This window comes from Felis catus, chromosome F1 (assembly GCF_018350175.1).
Source record: "Felis catus isolate Fca126 chromosome F1, F.catus_Fca126_mat1.0, whole genome shotgun sequence".
NCBI lineage: Eukaryota > Metazoa > Chordata > Mammalia > Carnivora > Felidae > Felis > Felis catus.
In genome coordinates, this window is record NC_058384.1 from 62,497,403 (window position 1) to 62,511,380 (window position 13,978).

At 39.7% G+C, this 13,978-nt stretch overlaps 1 protein-coding gene across 2 annotated transcripts in view; it reads right to left on the reverse strand.

Annotated features, from left to right (window-relative positions):
- Positions 1 to 4,032: 4,032 nt before the first annotated feature.
- Positions 4,033 to 13,978, reverse strand: part of UAP1 (UDP-N-acetylglucosamine pyrophosphorylase 1) — a 53,520-nt gene continuing 43,574 nt past the window's right edge. Inside the window, exon 9 of one of the 2 annotated variants that reach the window (XM_045048444.1) lies at positions 4,033 to 4,054. In XM_045048444.1, the coding sequence (XP_044904379.1) occupies positions 4,048 to 4,054 (7 nt within the window). In that variant the 3' untranslated portion in view covers positions 4,033 to 4,047. Of the gene's footprint in view, positions 4,055 to 9,318; positions 9,527 to 13,978 lie in introns of those variants that run through there. The other variant, XR_006591445.1, reaches the window with a different exon arrangement.

Here is a 13,978-nt window from a genome sequence, read left to right on the forward strand (position 1 = left end):
CAAAATTAAATCTGTCAAGTAACATTTTAGTACTAATGAATTTATCAGACCCTTTTTTTCAAAAGGACTTTGTTGGAGTGAAATCCAGCACTAATTTCTTTTTAAGTTCTGAGAGAGAGAGAGAGAGAGAGAGAGAGAGAGAGAGAGAGAGAGAGAGAGAGAGAGAGAGAGAGAGAGAGAGAGAGAGAGAGAGAGAGAGAGAGAGAGAGAGAATCCAAAACAGGCTCCACACTGTCAGCACAGAGCCCAACTCAGGGCTCAATCTCAGGAACCATGAGATCACGACCTGAGCCAAAATCAAGACTCAGATGTTTAACTGACTGAGCCACCCAGGCGCCCTGGAAGTTTCACTAATTTCTATAATCCATACTGTTGGCAGTCTTTCTCGGACTCCGTCCTGGGCCCTGTCTTACCCTGCCCATTCTTATCTTATTCTACAGTTTCTCTCATCCACACCAAGACCTTTCATTACTCTTAATAAATCAGTGGCCCCTAAATTCTAACTCCAGCTCAGATCCAGAATCTAGTGTGAATTTTGTCACTAACTAGAATTGTGACCTTCAGGCAGTCACTTTTCTTTGGCCCTCGGCTGCCTCTCCTGTAAAATGAAATGCTCGGACAAAGTGATCTCTGAGGCCTTCTGCACACGGGAGTGGTGACAATGAAGAGAGACACATGCATGTGGGCCAAGCTGGGGCGGGACCCCTCCTGAAATGTTGATGTACAGTGGAAAGTGGGCTCATGGCGCAATCGTGCTGGCATTCTGGGATAAGCAGACAGAGCCCAACATTCTAGAACCTCCGGTTCCCAGTTTTGTCCTAATGCATGAGCATTTGAAACTGCTGCCCTCTACTGCACAGAAATAAGCCTACCAGGAAGGCTAGAGGGGCCTCCAGCGACTACAGCCAGCCTGGACGAGGCCCCCAGGGAGGCGGCTAACTCACAGGAAGCAGCTATAACACACGCAGAGAAGAAGTGAGAAATCCAGCCATAAAAATCTGCTTAAGCAAATACATTCTGTTCCGGGGCTTCAGCTACGACCTCATTGCTATCAAGTGTCTCTGCCTCCAGCCCCACTTACAGCGGGGCAGACTAAGGTGGGACAGGCAGGGCCAAGAGCCACTGCCACGTGCCAAAGTACTGGGACAGCTTCAGAAACAAGTCCCCCAGAGGGCCACTGTCGGACGGCCTCCGAAATATGGATGCAAGGATAGAAGGGTGAGGCGAAAACAGGTTTTCCTAATAGATGCTGGTCCACAGAGGGGTCTTTAATTGGGTCATCATTTGGATATTCTCATCTCTCTGAGACTAGACCCCTACACAAAGCTTAGTCTTACAACTTTATTCTCTGCAGTGGTGAAGTTTTCAACTTTCACCTGCAACCCAAGTCACAGATTGTAGGCTGTGTCTTTTTCTTTTCAATCCCCAGCAGCATATTATCAAGATTCCCATCCCATTTCCCAACAACTCAATAAATGGGACTGAACAGAATTTAGTGTCCTCGGGCCCTTTGCTCTGGGACTGACGAGGGCCAAGTGCAGCCTGCCAAGTGCACTGCCCCTCAGTATGTCTTTTATGAGCAGTGGACAGATGTGCGCTGAGAATACAATGAAGGGAGGGAGACAAGTATGAGAAAAACTTTTCCACTGAAACAATTATGCTTATCTAAATATAGCCCGATTCTACTCTCAGATGTTGATTAGTTATTCCCAGAACTGCTCTTTGGTGTTCCCTGCAACCACACACACACACACACGCACACACGCACGCACGCACGCACGCACACTTTCCTATAAATAAGAGAAAATGTAGCAAAGGCTCATGAACAGTAACTGACTTGGGGCTGGTGCTGCATAACCTCGTCGTGATTCCCCTTATTTCACAGTAACCTGAGCATGGCTCTCGTGGCAGCCATCTGGTGCCGACATCATCTGGTCTCTCTCTTGGGGTGCTTATGACCCTTCCTGCTTTGAGACTGCAGACCAAACCAATCTCCTACCAAGTTGCCTTTCACTTGAAGCTCTGCCTGCTTCAGTTTCCATTCCCCCTCGACCTTGAGAGCAACACACAACTATTTCTTTCCCTTTCTCTTTCAAAATCTGTGCTTGGTGGATCCAGCATTTTTCAGAATGATGTTGGGCTCGGGAGGAGGGGTACCAGGAAGCAGACAACAGAGTAATTAAAAGCCCAGATTTTTAGAGTCAGATTGACTTGGGATTTTAACCCCTACTGGACCATCCACTAAGTTATGGAATTATGGAATTGTAGGTAAGTTGTTGAAACTTTCTCTTTGATCACTGGATTGTTTTTAAGTGTGTTTTAAAACTTCAAAATACACAGGAGAGCAGAGTCCCTATTTTTCTTCTGAGGCATAATTTCAAAAGTAAGGGGCGCCTGGGTGGCTCAGTCAATTAAGCATCTGACTCTTGATTTCGGCTCAGACCATTATCTTAACATTCCTGAGTTTGAGCCCCATGTCGGGCTCTGCGCAGATAGTGCAGATCCTGCTTGGATTCTCTCACTCTTCTCTCTTTGCCACTCCCCCATTCACTCGCTCTCTCTCAAAATAAACATTTTTTTTTTAAATGAACAAATCTTAAGCATTCAGCTTAAATTTTAACAAATACATGCACATCTGTAACCACCACTCATCAAAATGTAGAGTATTTCCAGCACTCACCAAGCTCCGTAACTCAGTAGATATCCCTTCCGTAGATATTACTATTCTGACCTTTTTCAGCAGACTCCTTTTGCTAATTCTTGATCATCATATATAAATGGAATAGTATAGTGTGCACCTTTGTGTCTGATTTTTTTTATTACTTAAAAAAAAATTTTTAATGTTTATTTTTCAGAGCGAGAGACAGAGCACGAGCAGGGGAGGGGCAGAGAGAGAGGGAGACACACACAATCTGAAGCAGGCTCCAGGCTCCAAGCTGTCAGCACAGAGCCTGACACAGGGCTAGAACTCACAAACTGTGAGATCATGACCCGAGCCAAGGTCGGAGGCTTAACCGACTGAGCCATCCATGCACCCCATGTCTGACTTCTTGCTTCCAACATTATTGCTAGGCAACATGGTCGATTTATGTGTAACTTTTGAAGAACCTTCTAAACTATTTTTCAACATGGCGGCACCATTTCATACTGGCACCAGTCAACATATAAGAGTTCCACATCCCTGCCAACTTTTGCTGTGGTCAGTTCTTTTAATTCTATTAGATGTGACCTGGTGCCTCATTGTTCGGTTTTCATTTCCATTCCTGTAATAACTTAATGATGCTCAGCATCTTTTCATGGACTTTTCTGCTATCAATATACCTTCAATACATCTTCCTTTGTGACGTATCTGCTCTAACTGTCCATTTTAAAAAATAGGTTGTTTTCTTTTTATTGAGTTTTGAGAGTTCTTTATGTATTCTGGAAACAAGTTGTTTACCAGATATGTGATTTGCAAACATTCTCTAACAGCCTATGGCTTATCTTTTCATGCTCTTAACTGCCTGGCAATGAACAGAAGTTCTTGGTTTTAATACATTTTTGGTGTTTTCTTCTATGGATTATACTTCGGTGCTATATAAGACATTTTGGTCTAACCACAGGTCACAAGACGTTCACCTGTTTTCTTCTAGAAGTTTTATAGTTTTAGATGTTACATTTAGGTCTATGATCCATTTTGAGTTAATTTTTACGTGTAGGACAAAGAATAGATACAAGTTTACTTTTTTTTGCCTATGGATATCTAATTGATATCCAGGATATCAAATTATTCTGGATCAAATTATCCAGGATAATTTGTTAAAACGACTATTCTTTCTCCACTGAAATGCCTCAGCACCTTGTTGAAACTCTTTTGACTATCTACATGAGGGTCTATTTCTAGACTCTATTCTCTTATTGATCTATTTGTCTACTTGTCATTATTACCATACTATCTTGATTACTGTAGCTTTATAATAAGTCTTAAGATCAGGCACACGTTCTCCATCTTTGTTATTCTTCAAAGTCGTTGAGGCTTTACATTTCCATATGCACTTGAGAATATTGTTAATTTCTGCAAAAAAAAAAAAAAAGTAAATTAAAGGCTGCCAGGATAGATATTAATTGGGATTAAGTTGAACCTATAGATCTTTTCATGTGTCTGTTAGCCATCTGGATGTCTTCTTTGGAAAAGTGTCTATTCGTGTCTTTTGCCCATTTCTTCACTGGATTATTTTTTTTTTGGGGGGGGTGCTGAGTTTGATAAGTTTTTTATAGATTTTAGATACTAACCCTTTGTCTGATATGTCATTTGCAAATATCTTCTCCCATTCCATCAGTTTTACTGACTGTTTCCTTCACTGTACAGAAGCTTTTTATCTTGATCAGGTCCCAATAGTCCATTTTTGCTTTTATTTCCCTTGCCTCTGGAAACATGTCAAGAAGTTGCTGTGGCCTAGGTCAAAGAGGTTGTTGCCTGTTTTCTCCTCTAGTATTTTGACGGCTTCCTGTCTTACATTTAGGTCTTTCATTCATTTTGAGTTTATTTTCATGTATGGTGTAAGAAAGTGGTCCAGTTTTCCCAGCACCATTTGCTGAATAGGCTATCTTTTTTCCATTGGATATTCTTTCCTGCTTTGTCAAAGATTAGTTGCCTATACGTCTGTGGGACCATTTCTGGGTTTTCTAATCTGCTCCATTAATCTATGTCTGTTTTTGTGCCAGTCTTGATGATTACAGCTTTGTAATAATACAGCTTGAAGTCCGGAATTGTGATGCCTCCAGCTTTGTTTTTTTCAGGATTGATTTGGCTATGTGGTGTCTTTTCTGGTTCCATACAAATTTTAGACTGATTTTTCTAGCCCTGTGAACAATACTGGTGTTATTTGTCATTTAAATATTTTAACAATATTTGTTCTTCCAATCCATGAGCATGGAATGTTTTTCCATTTCTTTGTGTCTTCTTCAATTTATTTTATAAGCTTTCTATAGTTTTCTTTTATCTCTTTGGTTAGGTTTATTCCTAGATGTCTTATAGTTTTGGGTGCTATTGTAAGTAGGATCGATTCCTTGATTCTTCTCTCTGCTGCTTTATTACTGGTGTATAGAAATGCCACAGATTTCTGTACATTGATTTCATATCCTGAGACTTTGCTGAATTCATATATCAGTTCTAGAAGTTTTTTGGTGGAGCCTTTTGGGTTTTCCATGTTGAGTATCATTTCATCTTCGAAGGGTGAAAAGTTTGACATCTTCCTTGCCAATTTGGATGCCTTTCATTTCTTTGTGTTGTCTGATTGCTGACACTAGGACTTCCAGTACTATTCTGAACAACAGTGGTGAGAGTGAGCATCTCTGTCGTGTTCTGACCTTAGGGGGAAAGCTCTGAGTTTTTCCCCATTGAGGATATTAGCTGTGGGTCTTTCAATATGGCCTTTATGATGATGTTGAGGAATGTTCCTTCTACTTTCTTGAGGGTTTTTTGTTTTGTTTTGTTTTGTTTTGTTTTGTTTTGTTTTTATCAAGAATGGATGCTGTATTTTGTCAAATGGTTTTTCTGCATCTATTGACAGATCATATGCTTCTTAACCTTTCTTTTATTAATGTGGTATATCACATTTGTTGATCTGTGGATATTGAACCAGCCCTGTAACCCACTTGATCATGTGAATAATTCTTTTAATGCACTGTTGAATTCGATTTGCTAGTATCTTGTTGAGAATTTTTGCATTCAGTTTCGTTAGGGATGTTGGCTTGTAATTCTCCATTTTAGTGGGGTCTTTAGTTTTGGAATCAAGGTAATGCTGGCTTCATAGAATGAGTTTGGAAGTTTTCCTTCCATTTCTATTTTTTTGAACAGTTTGAGAAGAATAGGTATTAACTCTTCTTTAAATGTCTGATAGAATTCTCCTGGGAAATCATCTGGCCCAGGACTTTTGTTTGTTGGGAGATTTTTGATTACTGACTCAACTTCTTTGCTGGTTATGGGTATGTTCAAATTTTCCAGTTCTTCCTGTTTTAGGTTTGGTAGTGTGTGAGTTTCTAGGAATTTGTCCATTTCTTCCAGATTGCTCATTTTGTAGCATATAATTTTTCATAGTACTCTCATAATTGTTTGTATTTCTGTGGTGTTTGTTGTGACCTCTCCTCTTCCATTCGTGTTTTTATCTATTTGGTTCCTCTCTTCTTTTTGATAAGTCTGGGTAGGATTTTATCAATTTTGTTTATTCTTCCAAAGAACCAGCATTTAATTTCATTGTTCTGTTCTACTGGGATTTTTTTGTTCGTTTCTATACCGTTTATTTCTGCTGTAATTTTTATTATTTCCCTTCTTCTGCTGGCTTTGGGCGTTATTTGCTGCTCCTTTTCTAGCTCCTTCAGGTGTAAGGTTAGGTTGTATATTTGGGACCTTTCTTGCTTCTTGAGATAGGCCTGAATTGCAATGTATTTTCCTCTTAGGACTGCCTTTGCTGCAATCCATAGGTTTTGGACTGTCACATTTTCATTTGCTTCCATGTATTTTTTTTTTCATTTCTTCAATTCCTGGGTTAATCCATTCATTCTTTAGTAGGACATTCTTTCATGTATTTGAGGGTTTTCCAAAATTTTTCTTATGGTTGATTTCAAGTTTCATAATGTTGTGATCTGAAAATATGCATGCTATAATCTCCATATTTTTGTACCTGTTGAGGGCTGATTTGTGACCCAGTATGTGATCTGTTCTGGAGAATGTTCTATGTGCACTCAAGAAGAATGTGTATTCTGCTGCTTTAGAATGAAATGTTCTGAATATATCTGTTAAGTCCATCTAGTCCAGTGTGTCATTCAAAGTCATTGTTTCCTTGTTGATTTTCTGCTTAGCTGATCTGTCCATTGCTGTAAGTTGGGTATTAAAGTCTCCTACTATTATGGTATTATTATAAATGAGTTTATGTTTGTTATTGATTTATATATTTGGGTGCCTCCAAGTTGGGGGCATAAATATTTACAATTGTTAGATCTTGATGGATGATAGACCCCTTAATTATGATAAAATGCCCTTCTTCATCTCTTGCTGCAGTCCTTTTTCTAATTTATTTATTTTAAGAGAGAGAGAGAGTGGGGAAGGGGAAGGACAGAGAGAGAGGGAGAGGGAGAATCCAAAGCAGGCTCCATGCTTTCAGTGCAGAGCCAGATGCAAGGCTCAAGTTCATAAACTGTGAGACCAAAACCTGAGCAGAAATCAAGAGTTGGACACTTAACTGACTGAGCCACCCAGATGCCCCACAGTCTTTATTTTAAAATCTAGTTTTACTGATGGGCAGCCTGGGTGGTTCAGTTGGTTAAGCATCTGGCTTTGGCTCAGGTCATGATCTCATGAGTTCGTAAGTTCAAGCCCCATGTCAGGCTCTACACTGACAGCTCAGAGCCTGGAGCCTGCTTAGATTCTGTGTTTCCCTCTCTCTTTGCCCCTCCCTCGCTCATGCGCTGTCTCTCTCTCTCTCTCTAACACTGAAAAAAAAATAACATTTAAAATCTAGTTTGTCTAATGTAAGTATAGCTACAGCAGCTTCCTTTTGACATCCATTAGCATGACAGATAGCTCTCCATCCCCTCACTTTCAATCTGCAGGTGTCCTTAGGTCTCAAATAAGTCTCTTGTAGGCAGCATATAGATGGATCTCTCTCTCTTTTTTAATCCATTCTGATACCCTATGTCTTTTGATTGGAGCATTTAGTCCATTTACATTCAGTGATTATTGAAAGATATGAATTTAGCACCATTGTATTACCTGTATAATTGGTGTTTCTAATGATGTTCTCTGGTCCTTTGTAGTCTTTGTTGTTTTAGTCTTTTCTCTTTTCCTCCATTCAGAGTCCCCCTTAAAATTTCTTGCAGGGCTGGTTTAGTGGTCACAAACTCCTTTAGTTTCTTTTTGTCTGGGAAACTCCTTATCTCTCCTTCTACACGGATTAATTTTCAAATGTTAAGTCAACCATGCAACTCTAGGATAAACTCCACTTTGTTGTGGTACATCATCCATTTTATAGATCACTGGATTTGACTTGCTAAAAATTTGTAAAGACTTTTATACCTATGTTTGTGGTAGCCAGCCTTTAAGATGATCAGCCCAATTACCTCTGCTTCTCTTGAGTTGACCAATACAATAATGTAGAAGAGTTGCTATATCACTTCTGACACATTAGCTTATAAAAGACACGGTGGCTTCTATCTTGCTTGCTCTCTCTCTCTCTCTCGCTTGGGTCACTCACGCTGAGAAAATCCAGCTTCCATGTCATGAGCTGCCCTATGCAGAGGCCCACGTGGCAAATGAACTAATAAGGCCTTTTGCCAACAGCCAAATGAGTGAGTTTAGCATCAGATTCTCCAGCCCTAGTCAAGCCTACAAATGACTGACACCTTGGCTGACTGACTGCAACCTCATGAGAACCTGGGCCAGAACCATCCAGCTAAGCCATTCCATGGATTCCTAATCCCCAGAAACTGTAAAAAAAACTAAGGGGGCTGTTTTCAGCAATTTAAAAATAATAACAATGCAGACACCATTACACAGGAAGTTTGATCCTTTCAGGTCTTGCTTTTAAGCTTTGTTAGGTTGGACAGGAACTGCATTTAATCTAGGTAGACCCTTTCTTAGTACTCTACCCAACACCCTGTGAATTACAAGGCTTTCCACTCCACATGCTATTCTATTTTTTTCAAACGGTTTTTCCTCAGCCTCAAGTGTTTTGTTTTTTACCATTAAGAAACTTTTTTCTTATTGAAGTACAGTTGATAGACAATATCCCATTTTTAGGTGCACAATATAGTGATTCAACAATTCAGACAGAAAAAGACAAATGCCACATGATTTCACTTATATGTGGAATCAAATAGTTTCTTTCCACACATGTATGCTGATCACACTCAACTGAACATTCAAAGGGGTGCTTTTACAGATCTCCAGCCTTTTCTCTGTGCACCCTCTCTGTTCTCTAGTATGCTACCCTATGACCTCTAAGCCACCTTGGCTTCCCCAAGCTCCTACCTCCATCCTCTCAACGCAGGGAGACTGCCAGATATTTCCTGGTTCCTCTGTGTTATGGTATGGCCTGAAAATTCTCTCCAGGCAGCAAATTGGGACAACCATAGGGCTTGTTCCATTTGTGCCCTGTCTTCCAGGGATCACAGACCTTCATTGCCTTATGTCCAATGTCTTTTGTGCCATTGTTTCATTTATTTTTTTCTGGTTTATCAGTTGGGAGGGGCAAATCCAGCCTCTGTTTATTCTGTCTTCGTGAGAAGTGGAAGTTACAGTAAGTTTCCCTTAAATTCCAGAGAAACAGAACCAACAGGATGTGAGTATATAGAGATAAAATTATTTTAAGGTATTAGCTCATGGGATTTAAGTCAAAAATCTGCAGGGTAGGCTGGCAGGCTGAACATTCAGGGAAGAGCCAGTGTTGCAATTCAAGTTCAAAGGCCATCAGCTAAGAGAAATCCTTCTTGCCCGGGAAAGGTCAGTCTTCGTTCTGCTAAGGCCTTCAACTGATTTGATAAGGCCCACCTACATAGTGAAGGCCAATCTGTTTTATTCTAAGTCACACAATTTAAATGTTAGTTATCCAAAACACCCTCAGAGAAACATCCAGAATAACATTTGACCAAATATCTGGGCACCATGGCCCAGCCAAGTTGACACACAAAATTAACCATCACAGTTATATTTTTAAAATAAATAATTACATTGTTAGGAACCAAGATTTTCAGCTTAAAAGAGACACAAACAAAATCAAAGTAGTACCTTATTTTTAAAAATTGGAATTATCAGTTTATACTGATGTCGTTTTTGGTTTTTTTTTGTTTGTTTTCAAAACAAAATGGGGCACCTGGGTGGCTCAGTTGGTTAAGTGTCCAACTCTTGATTTTGGCTCAGGACATGGTCTCATGGTTGAGATCAAGCCTGTCAGGCTCCACGTTAAGTGTGGAGCCTGCTGAAGATTCTCTCTCTCTCTCACTCTCTGCCCCTCTCTCCTATTCATGCTCTCTCCCTCTAAAAAAAAAAAAAAAAAAAAAAAAAAAAAATGTTTAATATATTTTTTAGCTTGGTCCTGTAAAAAGGTCTAAAACCTCTGGCAATAAATATTCCTAGTGCCCACGTTATAATATCTAAATACCATATCCTATTAAAAGGAACCAAAGCTTCTTGGAGAAATGGCTTCCTTTGGCAAGTTGGACTCTTTCCAGTGTGGGCACTACTGAGTACTTCTCTCATTTAAAGGTGACCCCTGTGGCGTGTGTTAAGAATCATCCACACTTAACTTGCATGAGGTTGAGTCACAGACTCTGGGAGCACAGAGACAGGAGTGTGAGGACCACAGTTCCTAGAAACGGACGCCTGGCACATCCCCTAACTACAGTCATTATTTACACTCTCATCCCAGAGCAGACTGGATCTTTCTAGAATGTAGTCTCAGTCCTTCAGTGCAAGAGTGTAGGCTTGATTTCACAAGTAAATTTGGATTTACAAATCTAAATTTTCATTGCAAGGTTTCCCCTAAAGTCAGAAAAGTAAAATGTGTCACAATAAATTAGTTCATAAATGTATTTTATAAAACATCTAAATCGGTATTCAAAAAAACAAGTATATGTCTAGAGTAGGGCTGGAAATGTTTAAGTTGATCCTGAAACATAAAGAAGCTACAAAAAAATATTGGAGTTATGTCAGGACACAGGAGCCAATTCAAAGGGCTCACTGGCCCAAACTAATAATGACTGTAACGCATGGAAACACATCAACCATCAAAAATCACTGAGCTCATAATAATATTCAGGATTAGGGAGGGCTTCACTAGCCACCTTCGGAGAGAGCTGGGGCAGAGCTCACTATTCTGGAAACTGGTAAAGATTCAAGGATTTATACTGTTTTTTGCTGTACTAGGTAAACAAACAATTGATGGAAATGTTTCTTTATAAAGAATTCTTGCTAATCAGTACAAAAGAAGTGGTAGGAAAATCTCATTTTTCAGCCCCTAATGAAATAATGGATCTTGGAAACAAGACTCAGTAGCTGCTAAGACATTAGATGAAAGGTTAGTGGGGGCTTTAAAATGGCTGGATCGGGCTGACAATACCTACAGAGGCAGAACAAACAATCCTTAAGAAAGCTAATTAGGGGTGCCTGGGTGGCTCAGTCGTTTAAGCGTCCCAACTCTACCTCAGCTCAGCTCATGATCTCATGGTGGTTTGTGGATTCAAACCCCATGTCGGACTGTCAGCAGGGAGCCTGCTTGGGATTCTCTCTTTCCTTCTCTCTCTGCCCCTCCCCAACTCACATCTGCACTTTCTCACTCTCTCTCTCAAATAAACATTTTTTTTAATTAAAAAAAAAAAGCCAATCTTCACATCACAGACACACGCCTTCTAGTGAGATTCAATAGGAAATACACAGAACCATCTAGAAAGTGTTTTTTATGGGGAAAAAAATGAATCTGAATCTGATCAAGCCTCAGACACAACTAATTTTCAAGAAATATGGAAGATAGAGGAAAATGTTAACATGGAAATGAAATCCAAAATCTACAAGACTGGAAAAATTACCAGTTTTTCCCAAAGAAATAAATATTAAAAAAAAAAGGACATGCACAAGTTAAAACCATGTAAGAAACATCACAAAAGCAGTTAAGTGGACTTTAAACCCTGATCCAAATAAATCCATACTAAAAAGGCATTTATGTGATACTTGGGGCCATTTGAACACTCGTGGGATCATATCAGATGACATCTTCATCCATTCAGGCTGATATAACAAAAATGTCACAGACTGAGGGACTTCAAAACAGAACTTTATTTCACACGGTACTGGAGGCTGGAAAGTCCAAGATCACGGCACTGGAAGATTTGGTGTCTGGTGAGTTTCTGCTTCTTGATTCACAGATGGATGGTGGTCATCTTGCCATATCCTCCAAAGGTGGAAGCGGTAAAGGACCTCTCGTGGTCTCTTTTATAAGGACACTGATTCTATTTATGAGGACTCCACCTTTGTGACCTAATCACCTCCCAACCCACCTCCTAATATTATCACATTGGGTTAGCATTCAACATAGGAACTGGAGGCGGGGGTGGGGGGACCACAAACATTCAATGCATGGCAGATGACAAAAGGAATCATTATTAATTATTAAGGTTTTTAAGTTGTGTGGATACACACAGACACACACACACACCTAGCTCTTAGATGTATACTGCAGTATTACATCCAACACGTTGAACTGATTATGAAATAATTCCATGGGGGCATTGGAGGTGGGAATTAAATGAAACAGGATTAGCCAAAGTTAATTGTTAGAAACTAAGTAACAGAGGGCTGTTATTCTGTTCTCTATTATTGTGTATATTTAAAAATTTTAAATAAAAAAAAAATGAAAAAGTAAGTCTCTGGATTCAGGCATTGGGTTCAATTTCCAGCCCTGCTTCTTACTAGTTTATGGACTGGACAATAGAAGCTCACACTTCATAGGAAAGTAGTAAGGATTCAATGAGACTATGTAGATAAAGTGCTTCAAGCAATGCCCAGCACACGGTTAAGGGCCATCGTAAGGTATTAGCCATGGCTATCTTTACTTGATACTCACTATGTTACGTTCAGGAGATTTCATGTCTTTGTCACAATCCCCATGAAAATACCACCAGCATCTTTCACAGAGTGAGAACAAACAATCCTAAAATTTGTATGGAACCACAAAAGACCCCAAATAGCCAAAGCAATCCTGAAACAGAAAAGCAAAGCTGGGGGGCATCACAATTACGGATTCCAAGCTGCATTACAAAGCTGTAATCATCAGACAATATGATACTGGCACAACCACAGACACATAGATCAATGGAACAGACTACAAAACCCAGAAATGGACCCACAACTATATGGTCGACTAATCTTTGACAAAGCAAGAAAGAACACCCAATGGAAAAGAGACAGTCTCTTCAAATGGTGTTGGGAAAACTGGACAGCAACATGTACAAGAATGAAACTGGACCACTTTCTTACACCATACACAAAAATAAATTCAAAATGGATCAAAGTCCTAAAGATGAGACAGGAAACCATCAAAATCCTAGAGGAGAACACAGGCAGTAACCTCTGTGACCTCAGCCATAGCAACTTACTAGACACATCTCCAGAGGCAAGGGAAACAAAAGCAAAAATGAACTATTGGGACTTCACCAAGATAAAAGCTTTTGCACACTGAAGGAAACAATCAACAAAACTAAAAGGCAGCCTGTGGAATGGCAGAAGATATTTGCAAGCGACATCTCAAGTAAAGGGTTGACATCCAAAATCTATAAAGAATTTATCAAACTCATCACCCAAAAAACAATTAATCCAGTGGAGAAATGGGCAGAAGATATGAATAGACACTTTTCCAAAGAAGACATCCAGATGGCTAACAGACACATGAAAAAAAATGTTCAACATCACTCATCAGGGAAATACAAATCAAAACCACAATGAGATACCGCCTCACACCTGTAAGAATGGCTAAAATTAACAACACCAGAAACAACAGGTGTTGGCGAGGATGCAGAGAAAAGGAAACCTTCTTGCATTGTTGGAATGAAAACTGGTGCAGCCACACCAGAAAACAATATGGAGGTCCCTCAAAAAGTTAAAAGTATAATTACCCTATGATCTAGCTATTGCACTACTAGATATTTACCCAAAGAATATAAAAATACAGATTCGAAGCAGTACATGCAACCCAATGTTTATAGCCACACTATCAACAATAGCCAAACTATGGAGAGAGCCCAAATGTCCGTCAACTGATGAATGGATAAAGAAGGCATGGTACGTATGTGTATGTACACACACACACACACACACACACACACACACACACACACACAAATGGAATATAACTCAGCCATCAAAAGGAATGAAATCTTGCCATTTGCAACAATGTGGATGGAGCTAGAGTATATTATGCTAAGGAAAATAAGTGAGTCAGAGAAAGACAAA